Below are 17,582 nucleotides of genomic sequence, written 5' to 3' on the forward strand. Positions count from 1 at the left end.
ATTATTTAGACCAACTATCGGTCTAAGTACACTCCTTTCTTATTCTTCAATTCCAGTTCTTTTTCTTTTATGAAGAAGGTCTTTATTCGGGTGTGGATTATCGTCCAGACCACTGCTGGAATTTGGACAGTGTGGTCACGTGTTGCCTGTTACTTTTCTCAACGCTGATAGCGCGGGCGAATCACAGGCGTTCGTGATTACAGAAAATAGTATTCTATTTAGCCTTTATACAAATATTGCTGTAACTGAATTATAGTTTATACGTCAGAGTTATAATAATAGATTTAATCCATTATGCTTTTTGGCGCTGAAATGCTCTTGAAACCAAACTTAAATTTAAGTGCGTTTAAATAGAGGACTCGATTTAGTGAGCCACCGAGCGCCCCCTGGAGGAAGTATTCATAATGTCCCATTGGTGATGATGACATTTGCCATCCAATGGACTCACGCAGTCCTTTCCAGTCGACTTTCTGCGGCAAGTACAGAGTTTAGATCCAGTGCTCTTCTGGACTGATGCAGGAATAAAAACGGCAATCAGTCGCGAATGTTAAACACATAGTCGCCGTCTCATAAGTTTAAAAATATCGCGAGTAAATGGGATTCAACGTCTTCCGAACAGAATGTAAAGAATTCCTTGAAGGATGTGGAGAATTAAAGGCTCGTGCGCTGCGCTGTTATTGTTTTTGGCTTATATCTCCGTGTCCTCGGTTAATGCCGGTAAGTTTGCGTGATTGTACTCATTTTGTAAGGAATGTAATTATTATATATGGTTATTATTGGGCTTTTGCGCACGATATGGAAAGAGACATGAAACAATTTACACTATTTTTGCATGCATGGACAGAAAAGCAACGGATTTATCTTTTAACTAGAAAGTGCAATGCATTCTGACATGTTTCACATTAGCACAGAACAGACAGGTTGCGGGTATGAGATGAATAAATGATGCGCTACTACCTGTTCAGCCCTCTATTGGGAAGCACAAGACGCTCGTGGCTTTCCACTGTTCATCCAAACTGCATGTAGATGCTGTGAACAATTCCTGTGATCCTAATTGATTCTGTTCACAGAGACAGTAGAAACCTGGTCGCCAGACAGAAATGACAGTCTGAATGCAATAGATCATTTTAGGGCATCGGGCTTCTGGTTAATGTGTCTGGACGCGGACACATTTATAGTAGGGTACTGAATTTGTTAAATGGGAAACGATCTGATAACTAAACAGCTAAATAACTAGAGCAGAATAATGATTGCTTTAGTTGTCAACGTCACAAAGCAATCTCCTTCAATCGTATTTGCGTTTGTCTTTCTCCATTAATTGATCCTTTCAAAGCAATATATCATTTATATTCGATGCTATAATGCGTTTTCTCTGGCCTGGATATCCAGAGAATCATGCATTTGATTATTTGTATTCGTTTTGCAAACCTGAAAATATTACCTGGTTTCATTAATACAGAAATGTAGCTATATGCAGATAACAATATTAGATTGATGGCAATATAATTATTATTATTATTATTTTTCTTTTTTTTTGATTGTTCAGCCTTTTCTGTTATCTTGTTTTAAAATACTGAAAACTAATTAAACAGCTTGGAAAGAAATTAATATGGTAATTTACTTTAGTAAAGTGCTTTATAACTCAATTTCTCAATATAAAAAGCTTAGATATGGAAAATACAGTGCAAACAATTTGCACGACAATCTGATGACTACAACGTTTTAATGCACATTATTCTATTTATTTTATTTTATTAACTAGTGCCAGTTTTAACAGAAAACACAGAAACAAAAGCATCACGAAGCATATTGAACGCAATGGCACAGTGTAAATGTAAATATTCATCATAATGAGCAAGTTTTCAGAAGTTTGATCCCCATACTATATGTTTGCTTTAAGCTTTATTTCTGTTTGTAGTGGCATGAAAATGAGTGCATCACGTAATAAAAAAATAAAAATGAAAATAATAAAAAAAATATTAGAAGAAAAAAGGTAAAATATATCAGCAGTAATTAGAAATCACTTTGAATTTGCTATGTCGTGCTGCTTGCTACACTGCAAAAATGGTAACCTGCAATTGTTACTAGAGCTAGGCTATTTCTATACCTGATTTAACCCATTTAAAGTAGATTTGGTGCTATCAATGTATTTAAATTGATATTTTTTGTATTGAATAAAGCAATTCAATTTAGATATTATGATTTTCATGTTATCTTTCCTCAGTGATATGTGAATCTGTAACACCAAATATGCACCACTATTATTGTGATTATTGTATATTGTGAGTAGATTTGTTGATGATATTATGATGTGAGCATTGAATGTTTTGTGGCTTGCATTCTGTATGTAATTTCACTGACAAAAACTTATGTTGCAAATTGCAATTCTGCAGTCATTTTCACCCAAGCCAGAGACATTATATACACTCAGCGAGTTTCAGCAAATGCTTTTTCCGCCCCTTTTTTGATTGACAAGACATAATTGGTTCTGCTCATTAGCTGTTTTTAAATGATCAACAGAAAATTCAATTAATCGGATGATAAATTGGTGCATCGGTAATAACAGACGTTGAGAAACTGACAAGACTTAAATGTAAGGCTTACTAGAGGAAGTCACCTGTGATTTCATTACAGTTGTTTGGTAAAGGTGGGCAGTCTGCTGAAACAGTCTACATCAGCAATACCTGTTAGGCAATCTGAGAACTATTAAATTAATTACACAATATATAATGATGCAAAAATAGAAGTGTATCATAAATAATAGCTATATATCTGTCATGACATTTATGAAGTGTAAACGTGCCTGTTTGTCTGTGGGAATAAGAGTGCAGCGTGTGCTACGTGATTACGGTGTAGTGGCTGTTGATGTGTAACATTATGTACAGATTAACTGTAATAGACATCCACGGCTGACAAAACATACAAACAAAGCACACTGAACCATTTTCACTCAGCTTTTCTAGAGAGGCGACAAAGCCTCTGCCCATACGTCTTTATACTGAGGCTCTGGCAGTGATGCGGGACGGAGGAATATTAATGAAGAGAGGAAGTGACATGTCCTCACCATTATGAAAAGAACACAGTTTCAAACAAAGAAGCAACAGAGGAAGCAGGTGAAACAAGTATGTCAGAGAATACCTGATCAACTTTAGAGGCTGTATATGGTCTTATTACAGGCCTGGTATGTTTTGTTATGATGCCTGTGATGAAAGGCAGAGGTGCCCCCGCAATGTGCAACGCGGAGTTCCTGGCTCCTCGCTCTCATGTTTGTTTCATCTGACAGTGTCAGGCATCTCATCAAAGCTACAGGAGGACACTGTGAATATTTAATGAGTCTGATGTTGTTCAATGGGGCAAATCACTCCTGTGCATTGCATATAAGAGCAAATCTATGAGTTTATCTGTACAAGATTTTGTTTTTGATGCATTAGGGATGTCAGTCAGTCAAAATGTTAATTGCATTAGATTGTTGAGTTAATCATGATTCATCGCATAAGTTTCTAATTAACTGATAAAAGATTTGACATTAAAGGTATAATTTGTAAGATATTTGCAGTAAAATATCCAAAAACCAATAGGCTAGTTTTATATATTTTGTCCAGCTGATTACTAACAATATCTGTATTGTTTTCAACTACTTGTAAATCATGAGAAAATTCCCATTCTAAACAGTGACACGGGGCAGTGCAGTCGCCTGTAAATGACGTTAGTTACTCTTTGTTACCGCCTTTACTGACGTAGAAACCACATGACAACAGTGTCGTGGACAAATGCGGAAGTAGCTTCATGACAAACTTCAACTAGAAAGACATGCCGATCTCGCTTGTGTTTTACTCGACAGGTGAGTTGTTTTGATTCGTATCTTTACAGAAAACGTATGCTATTATAACGATCAACAAGATTAGTATTATGGGGCATACACGCCAAATGCAGGGCATCGCATCTCTAGACCCGCCAAGGACGCGTCTGATCCACAGTCTGATTGCGTCTTTGCATTGCCTTTGTATGTAATCTACTTGCACAAATTGTTAAACTCGCGATAAATCCATGATTTATCTTTCCGTCTCTTTGATGTCCATCAGTGCTTGGTTAGAAGACAACAAATCCCATCATTCCACGCTGCTTCTTAGCGTCATCAAACCATGTGATTGTTATTGTTTTGGTAGTGCGCCCTCTAGTGGCAGGTCCTACAACCTGTACTTTAAGGCTGATGATACTTAAATAGATAAGCAAAAAGAGACATCAACATATCGTGTGACATATGTGTATAAATGTAGTTTGGTGAGGCACATGAAGCCTGATTTGCTCAGATGTTTGGAACTGTGGTGAAGTGGTTAATGTATTTTACAGTTTCACTCAATGATATTTGCTGAAGAATCAAGGATAATGAAACTAATGAAAGAGATAAATGGCCAATATATATTGATCTTTTTAATGTCTTTTAAAGAAAACTCATATGCTCAACAAGGCTGTGTTCCTTTCATCAAAGATACAGTAAAAACAGTAATATTGTGACAATTTAAATAACGTTTATATTTTAATATATGTTGAAATGTAATTTATTACTGTGATGTTAAGCTGAATTTTCAGCATCATTACTCTAGTCTATGGTGTCACATGAGCCTTCAAAAATGATTTTAATACGCTGATTGATTAGTTATTGGTGTTATTGTTATCAATGTTTTAAAAAAGTTCAAATTAACAGCATGTCCTTGTTGTATGGAATTATTTATTTATCAGAAAACCATTATTTTCAATTTTCAATTACTTTTTACTTTATATAAATAAATGCAGTCTTGGTGACAATGTCGGACTTCATTCAAATACATTAAGCATTTATTCTATTATATACATTTGACCGGAATATTTATTCTCAAAAGAACAATGTATTTCTGTAAAATCTGCCATTTATACAGTAAGTTTTTGTTTGTTTGTTTGTTTGGGTCATATAGGGTTTCAATAAATGTCACTATTTTTACTTTTTTAGAATTATTCACACAAAATTAACAAGTTAGTTAAGAGCACTAATTAAATTATGATGGTGGATACTCACTGGCTGATATTACTCACACACTAAATATTGTGAGGTCAGGTGGTGCACACACTCCAAGCTAAGATGTTATTAGATGCTGGAGGGAAGCTGTTTGCATCACTTCCTCTGAGTTGAAGCCAGGCCATGGGTCTCTGGATCAGAGACTGGGATTTGAATCACAAGGGTGTAATATTCTCAGTCTAGAGGTCAGCTTGAGCTGTGAAAAAATGCATCCTGTCATCTCTGACATCATTGAATTGTTAATCACAGACTCGGGTTTTCCTCCCCATAAGAGAGCTTTGCTAGATTATTCTACAGTAAGAAATAATCTTGCAGGTCAAGGAAATAATGGATCATTGGTCTAAGCTGCTAGTTTCTTTTTTTCACATTTTTACCTCTCACGGTGAGGCTATTTCTTTGACTGCTATTATTTTTTTTTATGCTGAGCTAATGATATTTTCAGTTAGCTAACTCACACAGAAACCTTTCTGTGTTTTTAGATTTCCATTAAGACATGAATTAGTATGTTTGTTAAGATTTTCCTAACGGACTGGTCTCCAAAATGTAGATAGATCCAGGTTTCAACATTCATTTTTGGTCCACAACAAAACCTAAATCTAAATGAGGAAAAACGGTAGACGTATTGTTGTTATATAAAGCTAATTATATTACAAATTCTAACCCTGAAGGTAAACCTTTTACATTTTCTTTCTTTTTATTTTTTATTATTGATTCTCCAAATACATCTCTGAATTTCCTCAAAATGAGATTTGTTTGATCTAGTTCACTTTTGGAAATTTTGTTCCCAAAGTCACATCTGAACACATAGACATCTGCTGATTTTTGGGAAATGTTCTGAATTCAAATCTCTTTATTGAGGATGCATTCAGAGTCAGAGTAAAAACTTCTACATTGTTACAAAAGATTTCTATTTTAATTAAATGCTGTGCTTTTTACTTTTATATTCAAAATTCTAATCTAAAAAAAGTATATCACAGTATCCACAAAAATATTAAGCAGCTTAAGTGTTTTTAACATTTACAGTAAGGAGAAATGTTATGAGAAGTTACATGCTTCACCTACAATGATGGGACGTGTATAATTTGCCTGTTTTTGGCATGTTTTGGCAATGCAATGTTATTAAATCAGTCGTGTAATCGGTTTGTGCTGCACCATAATCAAGTTTTGATCAAATTCAGATTTGATTTTGAAAAATTGCAGCACCTGACGGCCTCATACGAACACACACAAACAATTTTTCTCTGCTCAAAAAATATTGCATTTACTCTGAAACAAAATGGCACAACCTCCGCCCATCAAACGAGCCTCGGGTTACTCTTTATAATGTGACAGAGCCTTAGCTCCTGACCAAAATGTAAACCAATAAATATCCCTCCAAGGCTTCCTGCAGTGCTAAGCTACATATTTACGAGGGCCATGTCCAGGGACCGTGGATGCAGTCAAGCCAAGCCAGAAGATTCACCTCATAACCTGGGCTCCCTAAATCATGTTTGCGGGTCTAGAAAACGAGTATCACCAGATGCCAACCTGACTGCACACCCCTTAGACACAGGAACCAGAACGCTCATGCTTCTCACAAGGGTGACTGGGAAATGTGATTGTGAGTCGGTTTGACAGTTTGAAAAATGAATCACATGAACTTTTCCAAGAGACAGTATTCCTAAGCAGTGCTCATGGCGAGATTGAATGCCCTGAGAGTCCATACATTCAAATCACGTTTGTCTCCGCAGACAGACTAATACACTTTAGGTTTGGTGTCTGGCTGCAAGCCAAGGACCTATAGAACATGAATCTCATGAGTGGAGCCATTACCAACCGATGGGATCCAGAAAGACTGAATGAACATCTTCAGCCCGTCTAGGGCTACATTAATGTACTGTATGTGTTAACGTCATGTCTGAAACCTCAACTCTTCAGTGGTGCTAACAAATGTGTTTGAGGCAGCTTGACCTTATTCGTTTTTAAGAGGGTAATTTAAGTTGAAAGGCATCACTGGTGGGCATTAGGTGAGGCCCTGGTGTTGAAGGCTTTTAGGAAATATCCAAATAAAAGGCTAATTATTTGTACAAATGTGTACAAGTGGCTTGATTATAGTAGCTTTAAACTAGAATAAAGAAATTTAAAACAAATGATTTTGCATAATGCCATATCCCAAATCCTTATGATTTTCTTCCATGGAAACCAAAAGAAGTAGTTTAGAAGAATGTTCATGCAGCCCGTTTCCATACAGTGAAAGCATACAGTCACCAAGAGTTGGTAATAAGACCCTATACATAAAAGTAAAAATATGACTTGTGCAGTTTTTTTTTAGAATCTTGTGAATTCATACAATAGTTTTATGTGAGGAAGACACCAAAAATCAAGTTGTTTTTCGCTGAAAATTTTAATTTTTCAAAATAGCTCTCAAATCTCATTTGCACTTGAGCGTATTCATTTCTGTGTTGTAATCAGTCATTGTAATTTTTTTTTTTTTTTTTTTGTTCCTTAAACTAAGTTATTGGCTGACCTAAAATAAACAATGTATTATTTATATACTTTACTATTAGAGGATTATTAATATTTTAATTTGATTTGGTTTTTCATTTTAAACTTAAATTTTAGTAATTTTGCTAATACTTTTGTCATTTTTGTTAATTTCATTTCTATTTAGCTTTAATTATTTTTGTTTCAGTTCTACTTTTTAATAATTTTAACAATTAAATGTTTCTAATTTCAATTTGTTCCCAAACTGTTTTTTTTTTCAGTTTAAGTTTTCATCTTTCTTTTATTTCAGTTTTTTATTTCAACACTTTTTAATAGTTTTAGTTTACAATAACAACATGGCAAAGATGTGAAATATAGCACAATGCATTAATTTTGCTTTGGTGGTAGTATGCTTTCATTGTAGGGAAAAAAACGAAGTTTTGTGTTCTATATGGAGAAGTGGTATAAGCGGTTCAAAACAACATTATGACATAATTAAAATTTTGGGTCAAACTAACCTTTTGCACAGCAAGATTTCATGAACGATGAATTCTGGGATGTGAAGCATCAAAAAACTACAGAGGCATGTTTCTGAATTCATGTTACATTACTCCCCTCTTTAAAGTGTGATATATGACTGTTCCAAACACATCCTGCCCAGTGGGAGACATATTGTGTCCTCAGGGATGACTGGCTTTCTGTGTCTGTCATCCCCTTTAAATACATTATTTCCCATCTGTAGGGTGTGAATTCGTTACATTGTGATGGATGGCGTTGAGCAGACAACCATTTCACTCTGTAGTCAACGAACATTACTGATGATTAGACCTGTACACCTCCAATTTATGTAAAAGCATATTATCATTCTGACAAGTGATGACACAACTTCTGATGTTCCGCTGCAAAACATTTCCATTTAATTCATGAAAAAAAAAGCCCAATGTCCAAACGGCGACTGGCTTTGTGTACTCTAGACAGTGCCAGCCCATTTTCTTTGTTTGATAGGCCATCAAAGACAAAGAGGCTGGTTCAGATAACAATCTAAGAGCTCCCACACAGTAAATAACAGTAAAGAGCAGTGGAAATATTGATTTAGAGCAAACATGGAGCTAAGCATCAGGGCATTTCCATCAGCCAAACCACAGTGTTCATTTCTGCATTAGAAAAAGAATGCAGAGAATGACAAAATAGAGTAGACAGAATTAACCATTTGGGGTAAAAAATAACTGTTTGTGTTCTATATGGAACTGTATAATTTATAATTTATTAAAAACATGCATGAGAGTATCTTAATAAGAATGTCATGGCTATGTAGTTGTGCTTGGGTGTAATATGTGAATTCAAGTGACTGTATAGAAACACTTTACCAATACATGAACTGGAAAAAAGTTGTAAAGGTTATATGAAATAAGTATTGCAATTTCAGTTCAGTATATGTGTACATTCTGTGTACTTCATGCAGGCAATTAACTTGTGTATGGTAGTCTATTGTGTTCAAACATACAGAAAATAAAATACTTTTATTTTTTAAGCATGACAACTCTTAGAACAATTTTAGAAAGTAATGGATATGACAATGTTTATGTATTTGTTCTCTACAGACTAGATCTACTACGTACACTGCTGCAGCAGAGAAAGTTTGGACTTGATGCTGTCGATAGACTCACTTCAGTGAGCATGTAATATATTCTGCTGCTTCATAAATATCTAGACAGGTGGTGCTGGTGGAGGTGGAGGGTTTCATAGGAAGGTATGCTACGTCAGGACCAGCTTACAGCGAACACTGAACCAGACTGTTTAAATGTTGAGCAAGCAATCTAATTGGCTGCAGAATACCAACCAGCTTGTGTTTGAAACATGTCTGATCTCTCTCTCTATAAATTCTATAAAGCTTCATTGTATTAGGGGTGTTCCCGACTTAGAATTTTCATAGTCAGATCGGACTTTTCTAATTGTGCCGATATTCGACTGATAGTCGAATCATATGTTTGGGGGTGGGGCAAAATACATTGAGTCGAGTCAGTCATTCGACAGCCATAATTATTGGTGTTAACACAAAGGGGAAAATGAGTAAAGAACGCATGGCAGATACAACTGGGGTAAATAATGTTTTATGTTTTTATTTAAAGATAGTTAACACTAAACATCAGTGAAACCAATCTTTTTTTTTTTTTTTTTTTGCAATAGTGCTCTCATTATAAAGTTAGCCTATATGACAGTAGTTATTAATGTTCTGCATTTCTGTTTTGAGCTGCATGCGCTGAAGATGACCAGTAGAGTGACGCATTTGATAGCAAGTTTTTAATCAATGGGATTAAACTTATCATATAGGATACGCTTTGTTATTTATACAACATAACGTTAATATTAGGACTTATAGGCTATCTGCAAAAAGGGCCTGAATGCACATGAATGTGTCCACGCGGCTCTGAATTAACTCATTTTGTGGATGCGTTCTTCACTCAACAACGTGCCGAAACATGGCAGCTAAACTCAAAGAAATTAACAGCGTTTTATTATAATGGTATGTGTATGACAGTCCCAGTCATAGTTTTTAATATTCTGCAGTGTTTTTTGTCCTACTTGCGCCACGCGCTGAGGAGATAATCACATAGTACTACAATGAAGCACTTGACTCAACAAAATGCATCTTATATCAGGTAAATAAGTGAAAGTGATGTGACATGTGGCCAAGTATGGTGACCCATATTCAGAATTAGTACTCTGCATTTATCCCATACAAAGTGAACACACACACAACCATGAACACACACCCAGAGCAGTGGGCAGCCACTCTATTTTTCTTTATTTTTTCGCTGTAGCACCCAGGGAGCAGTTTGGGGTTCAGTATTTTGCTCAAGGGCACCTCAGTCATGGTATTGAAGGTAGGAGAGAGCACTACACATTTTCGCCCCCCACCTACAATCCCTGCCAATAAAAGAGTCGAACCCACAACGTTAGGGTTATGAGTCCAACTCTCTAACCATTAGGCCACGACTTCCCAGGCAAATAATAATCGTGGAAATAATATGTCCACAATATATATAAACCATTTGAAATGTTTTGAAATCACTTGTACCCTTCTTGATCGAAAAAAAGTCCAGTCTCTGCATGTGTAAATTTGAGTCTTGTTAAGTTTTCAATCCATTCCTCCAAGATGCTTCTCTGTTAGTCACGGATTAGGGAAAGTGAAACATAAATCTTTAGGGGTGGTTGGATTTATTCACAAACTTTTAACATTTATTTGAAGCTTCTTTCTTTGCAGATTCTTATTTACAGCTTTATCATAATAGGCTGTATATTAACTTATTGGGAGAAAAGTAGTTCTATGTAAAATCAGACATTTATAGTCAAAATGGCATAATACTTACACCCCGCGAATATCCGACTGTGAGATTGGATAGTTGAATCAGTCTCCTTGAATCGAAGCATTGAATCGTCGACTATTCAGGGTCATCTTTACATTGTAAACATATTATTTATATTTTTTATATATACTTTTATCAACTGGACAGAGATTTTACTCCTTGCTTTTTCTGATAAATGGCTGAATAAAATAGTTTATACAGTTATCAAAAACTACTTTAACTGTTCCATTCTGCTTGCAGTAAAGCTAAAAGTAACGGGTAAAATGTGACAAAATGTGACATCTTTCTTTCTCATGAGTGCTTTTATATGTTTTTTGTTTTGTTTTGTATTTCAGCAGTAGACTAGGAAATTCAGTTGTTGTCATACACAATGAAGAGTTACAAAAGAAGAATAATTCCAACAATCGAAACCCTTTTTTTTTTTTTCAATTTCATTATTAAAAATTAACAAGCATAAACTTTGAAGTTCCTATGAAGAGAGTACATGCAACACACAGGCAAGCACATTTTTTGCAGTTTTAATGTTTTTATTATTATTATATATATTTTTTTTGTGTATCATGAAAGAGTGTGTGAGAGGCCTTGTAGCATGTCACTTCAGCACATTTTATGTCTTTCTGTCTGTTATATGTGTCATCCTCAGACAGTTTATCTGCTCCACTCAATGTGACCATCAAGGCACTGGAGGGGAACTCAGCGATAGTGACATGGGACATTCTGGAGGGAGACCCAGTCATTGGGTTTGCCATCACCCAGCAGGTATTGAACCAGTTTATAGTGCATTTTGAGTCCTTACATGTGCAAAACATGGCAAAATCACCTCATAACTCAAGTTTATTGAGGCAATATCATGGATGAATGCTAGTGTAAGCATGTTGATTATGTGTCAATCTAGTCTCTGTCTACTTGCTGTTCAAGGGCACATGCTGTTGATATTTTAGGTGGCCCTGAGCTTTCTGTACATGTTTTATGCATGCATGCGTTTGTGTGTGTGTGTGAGCAGATTTGAGGAAAGCAGTCTCTGTGGAGACCTCCGTAATAAGGACTGCAGTGACCATCTGCTGGAGTACAAAGCCATTACAGTTTGTCACCAAACTGAGCGAGACAGTTTCTGCAGTGTGCATGAATGTGTTTGTTTGTTAACTGTATATCTCCTTGTGAATTTCTTAGGTCACTTATCACGACTATGGGAATTCACTAGGAATGAATTGTGCTGACAGCACTGTTTATTAGTGCACACTGTAAATTGTATCTGGCAATGGCTCATTTAAATGCCGAGACATTTTTCAGGACACTATTAAATTCAACATTAAATAGCATGTGAAACCTATTTTACTTTTATAAGAATATGCATTTGAGTGAAAGAGGTAAGAGTGTGTGGACCTTGAAGTACTAATACTTTCAATACTGATACTGTGTAGAGAAAGTACTTACATGAAAATACTTACATGAAAATCAGTCCTAAATGTTTATTTTTAACTGGTGTTTTTAAAAATGTAGCTTGAAAAATTAATTTGAAACCATGTTTTGATCATTTAAATTGGATTCTTTTGTATTTTCCATTTTCCATTTTAGTAAATGTTTTGTAAATTTTACATAGTTTTTATTATTTTCTATTTCAGTTTTAGTTTTAATCATTTTATTACATTAAGTTATACTAGGCAAGGCCAGATTATTTATATAGCACATTTCATACACAATGGTAATTCAAAGCTTTACATAAAAGGAAGTAAAATAATCATAAAAAATATTTACAACAATAAAACAAGGAATTTAAAATGATTTAAAACAGTTAAACATAGAAAATGATTATACATAAAATACAGTACAATCAGTTCGGACGTTCTCGTTCAATAAATGCACAGCTAAACAGAGGAGTTTTGAGTCTGGATTTACTGCGGGCGGCATAATATCTGAAAGCAGACTGCCCTTGTCTTGTGTGAACACTTGGTATTTCTAACTGACTTGATCCTAATGATCTGAGGGGTCTGCTAGGTTTATATTCAGTGAGCATATCTGCAATGTATTTAGGTCCTAGGCCATTGAGTGATTTATATAAATGAGTAAAACTACTTTAAAATCAATCCTAAATACAACTTTTTTAGTGTAAAGTGTAAAGACCTGAGGAAAGGTGTGATATGCTCAGTATTTCTGGTTCTGGTCAGAATCCTGGCAGCAGCGTTCTGGATGAGCTGCAGCTGTCTAATGGTCTTCTTGGGAAGGCAGATGAGAAGACCATTACAATAGTCCACCCTGCTGGGGATAAAGTCATGAACAAGTTTCTCCAAGTCTTGACTGGAAACAAAACATCTAATTTTTGCAACAAAAGAAATTTTTTAGACGATAGTGTGCTGATTTAGTTACTGCTTTGACATGACTACTGAAACTAAGGTCTGTCTCCAGAATCACACCAAGATTCTTGACTTGATTTTTAGGTTTTTGACCCCTTGAGTCAAGGTATGCATTCACCTTGAGGACTTCAGTGACTTCAGTTTTTTTCCTTGTTTAACTGAAGAAAGTTCTGGTACATCAGTTTTTTCCTTGTTTAACTGAAGAAAGTTCTGGTACATCCAACTTTAAATTTCATCAATACATTGGCAGAGGAAGTCAATAGGGCTGTAGTCATTTGGCAATGTGGCAATAAGGTTAGGTAAATCTGGGTATCATCAGCATAGCTCTGAAAGGTCATTTGGTTCTTTCTCATTAGTGGGAGCATATACAGGTTAGACAAAAGTGGTGCTAGAATTGAGCCTTGTGGTACTCCACATGCCATGGACGTCCACTTAGACTTATGCTCTCCTAGACTCACGTAATAACCTCTCTCTTCTAAATATGACCTGAACCATTTGAGTACCATCCCAGAAAGCCCAACCCAGTTTTCCTGTCTCTGTAGAAGTATGTTATGATCGACAGTATCTAACACAGCATTAAGATCTAATAGTACCAGCACTGATATATTTCCAGAAGATTATTTATTAAATGTATTATCTTAATGAGCGCTGTCTCTGTGCTGTGATGCACAGCAAAATGAAAATTATATTTCTTTGAGCTATGGTTTATTTTATTTCAAAAAGGTTATTTGTATGGTAAGTGGGAAGAAAATTAGCTGTATTATTACAATGGATATTAACTTTTTTATTTTATTTTTATGCTTGCACAAACAGAGCGCAGAGAGAAATGATAGAGAAACAATATTTGTTATATCCGGTTTCATGAGGTGACATTTTCATTTGCAATTTATTTATTTGAAGTTATTAAAAACATAAAACATAAAAGTGATCATGTTCTGGAATTGGTTTTAATGATAGATGAGAGATTTAAATACCAAGCGAAAATAGAAATCTGATCATTTGCAGTATTGTCAAAATTAAAGATAAAAAATAACACATTTCAAATGTATTTGTTCAATAGTGATAATTACCTATTTTATCTTCCCAAACAAAATAAAATGACTAAATACATACATACATAAATTAATGGTTGGATCATTGGATATTAGAAGGGAGAGAAAAATATTGACAATTGATGTCAACCAAATAGTAAAGTATTCCTTACTGATTATAAGATTATAACTGATTATAAGGATTACTAGGAACATGTACTGTATAAGAAGAGTAAATAGGATAAATATTGATTTCACATTGAATTTAATGGTTGTGGCATCAACCATGTCTCCTTAGATTATCAGCACTCTTAAGTTTTTTTATTCATTTTGATGTTTATAGAAAAAGGACGTTCGTATGCTGCGATTCATCCAGGAAGTGAACACCACCACTCGTTCATGTGCATTGTGGGACTTGGAGGAGGACACAGAATACATAGTCCATGTGCAGTCCATTAGTATGAGCGGTACAAGCCCCCTGAGTGAACCTGTTCTGTTCCGCACTCCCAAAGAGTCAGAGAAACTGGCCTCCAAAAGCCCAGGTAAGTCGGCACTTTTTTTTTGACATAATAGTCCAAGATGCAATAATAGTTCTGGAAATTATTTGAAATAGTACCATTTTGGAAATTTTGCAATTCATATCCTGCAATTGCAACATTATTTAGCATATCTACAATGCAGATTTTTTACAAAAAGTTGGGACACTGTACAAATTGTGAATAAAAACAGAATGCAATGATGTGAAAGTTTCAAATTTCAATATTTTATTCAGAATACAACAAAGATTACATATCAAATGTTTAAATGGAGAAAATGTATAATTTTAAGCGAGAATAAGTTGATTAAAAAATTTCATGGCATCAACATATATCAAAAAAGTTTAGACAAGGCCATGTTTACCACTGTGTGGCATCCCCTCTTCTTTTTAGAACAGTCTGCAAACGTCTGGGGACTGAGGAGAAATGTTGCTCAAGTTTAGGAATAGGAATGTTGTCCCATTCTTGTCTAATACAGGCTTCTAGTTGCTCAACTGTCTTAGCTCTTCTTTTTCGTATCTTACTCTTTATGATGCGCTAAATGTTTTCTATGGGTGAAAGATCTGGACTGCAGGCTGGCCATTTCAGTACCCAGATCCTTCTTCTACACAGCCATGATGTTGTATTTGATGCAGTATGTGATCTGGTATTGTCATGTTGGAAAATGCGAGGTCTTCCCTGAAAGAGACAACGTCTGGATGGGAGCATGTGTTGTTCTAGAACTTGGATATACCTTTCAGCATTGATGGTACCTTTCCAGATGTGTAAGCTGCCCATGCCACACACACTCATGCAACCCCAGACCATCAAAGCAGATTTCCATTACAGTAGCTTTCCTGTATGTGATGCAGTGCCGTCTATAAGGGCCCGAAGATCACGGGCATCCAGTATAGTTCTCTGGCCTTGACCCTTACACACAGAAATTGTTCCAGATTTTCTGAATCTTTGGATGATATTATGCACTGTAGATGATGATAACTTCAAACTCTTAGCAATTTTTCTCTGAGAAACTCCTTTCTGATATTGCTCCACTATTTTTCGCCGCAGCATTGGGGGAATTGGTGATCCTCTGCCCATCTTGACTTCTGAGAGACACCGAGAGGCTCTTTTTATACCCAATCATGTTGCCGATTGACCTAATAAGTTGCAAATTGGTCCTCCAGCTGTTCCTTATATGTACATTTAACTTTTCCAGCCTCTTATTGCTACTTGTCCCAACTTTTTTGGAATGTGTAGCTCTCATGAAATCCAAATTGAGCCAATATTTGGCATGACATTTCAAAATGTCTCACTTTCAACATTTGATATGTTTATGATATTTGTAAATTATTCCATTCCTTTTTTACTCACAATTAGTACAGTGTCACAATTTTTTTGGAATCGGGTTTGTACTTTCAAATGTGGATTCATGCAAGGAAATTTCGGGAATATCAGTTTAAAGTTTAGTGACAGTGAGTGAGGACTGGGGCTGTTAAGCTCCAAAAAGGCAAAAAGCTCCATAACAATGTCATAAAATGAGTGTATATGCCATATTCCAAGTCTTCTGAAGCCATATGATAGCTTTGTGTTACGAACAGATTGAAGCTTAACACGTTTAGCAGATTCTTTTTTCCAAAGTGACTTACAAATAAGGAATGAAACAAAATGATTCACGCTAAGGGGGCAATAACATGAGAAGTGCTGGAATAAGGAGTACAGGCACTGAGTACTGAAATTAAATTTATTGTATTATTGACTGAATTTTTTTGACTACAGCTGTACTTCTGTGTGAGATGTTCAATTACGAAATTGCTATGTCTGACTCACAAACAGTTTATTCTGTGAAGTGAGATCTTTCAATGAATAGATGGACCAAGCTTATAAAACTGATTCATAGCTTACAAATGCATGGACCCCATTTATGACCTTTATGGTGCTTTTTGAAGCTTGAAATCCCCAAAATCTATTTATTGCAATTGCATACCTAGTAGGCCTATTTTATATATATATATATAAAATGTCTCTTTATATTACAAGAAACAGTTATACACTTTTAGAATGACGTAAGTGTGAGAAAATTTTTACAAAATTTAGATTTTAGGATAAATCAGACATAATTCAATTGAGATTCTGGGGCTTATATGTAGAGAAACAATGCTGATAAAAGACATTCATGGATCAACATTTGTACAGCTAAAAAAATATTTTCATTTGAAAGATGACTAACTGTCAAATCACTTCCAGAGAGGGGGGAAAAGACACACACACACACACACAGCGGGGAGGGGGTTATACAACCGCTCTAAAAATGGTGTTGTGTCATAATTCAGGCCATCAAGTGTTCACTTTTGTGAGTTTTACCATTCATTTTTCTGTTACTAAGCTTGTCTTATCTAGAGCAACACACAATACAGTCAGTTTTTCTGTTGTATAATCTATTTCGATGACCTACTTACTCGGACAAACATCTGCTGGGGAGAAACGCTTGCCATTTTGTGGGTGAGCATCAGTCTTTGGCACTGGACCGTACTGATGACATTTGGTGTCAAATCCTCAGTCATGCAGGTTAGAGTCGGACAGGATCCACACGGGAGTTTCACTGAGGTGTAACCTCAGACATCAGTGAAATGTCAAATGAAGATACCTCTTCTTCCCTCACATCCATGTTTTTGAAAAACAGTGAACCATGATAAGGTTTGAAGGAATGATACAAAAAAATATAATAAATATGATAAAAATAAAATGTGATAAAGAAAATATAATTGTAGTGTGCGTATCATTTGCACTTCATTTCAAAAGTT

The 17,582-nt window shown here is 35.4% G+C and overlaps 1 protein-coding gene across 3 annotated transcripts in view; it reads left to right on the top strand.

The window, feature by feature from the left end:
- Positions 1–443: 443 nt before the first annotated feature.
- The window catches only part of LOC113113472 (fibronectin type III domain-containing protein 5), a 22,836-nt gene continuing 5,697 nt past the window's right edge, over positions 444–17,582 (top strand). For 2 of the 3 annotated variants that reach the window (XM_026279660.1, XM_026279662.1), the window contains exons 1-3: positions 444–717; positions 11,528–11,643; positions 14,610–14,808. In XM_026279660.1, coding sequence (XP_026135445.1) covers positions 642–717; positions 11,528–11,643; positions 14,610–14,808 — 391 coding nt within the window. In that variant the 5' untranslated portion in view covers positions 444–641. Of the gene's footprint in view, positions 718–3,790; positions 3,842–11,527; positions 11,644–14,609; positions 14,809–17,582 lie in introns of those variants that run through there. The other variant, XM_026279661.1, reaches the window with a different exon arrangement.

The sequence above is a fragment of the Carassius auratus genome, chromosome 14, assembly GCF_003368295.1.
Source record: "Carassius auratus strain Wakin chromosome 14, ASM336829v1, whole genome shotgun sequence".
NCBI lineage: Eukaryota > Metazoa > Chordata > Actinopteri > Cypriniformes > Cyprinidae > Carassius > Carassius auratus.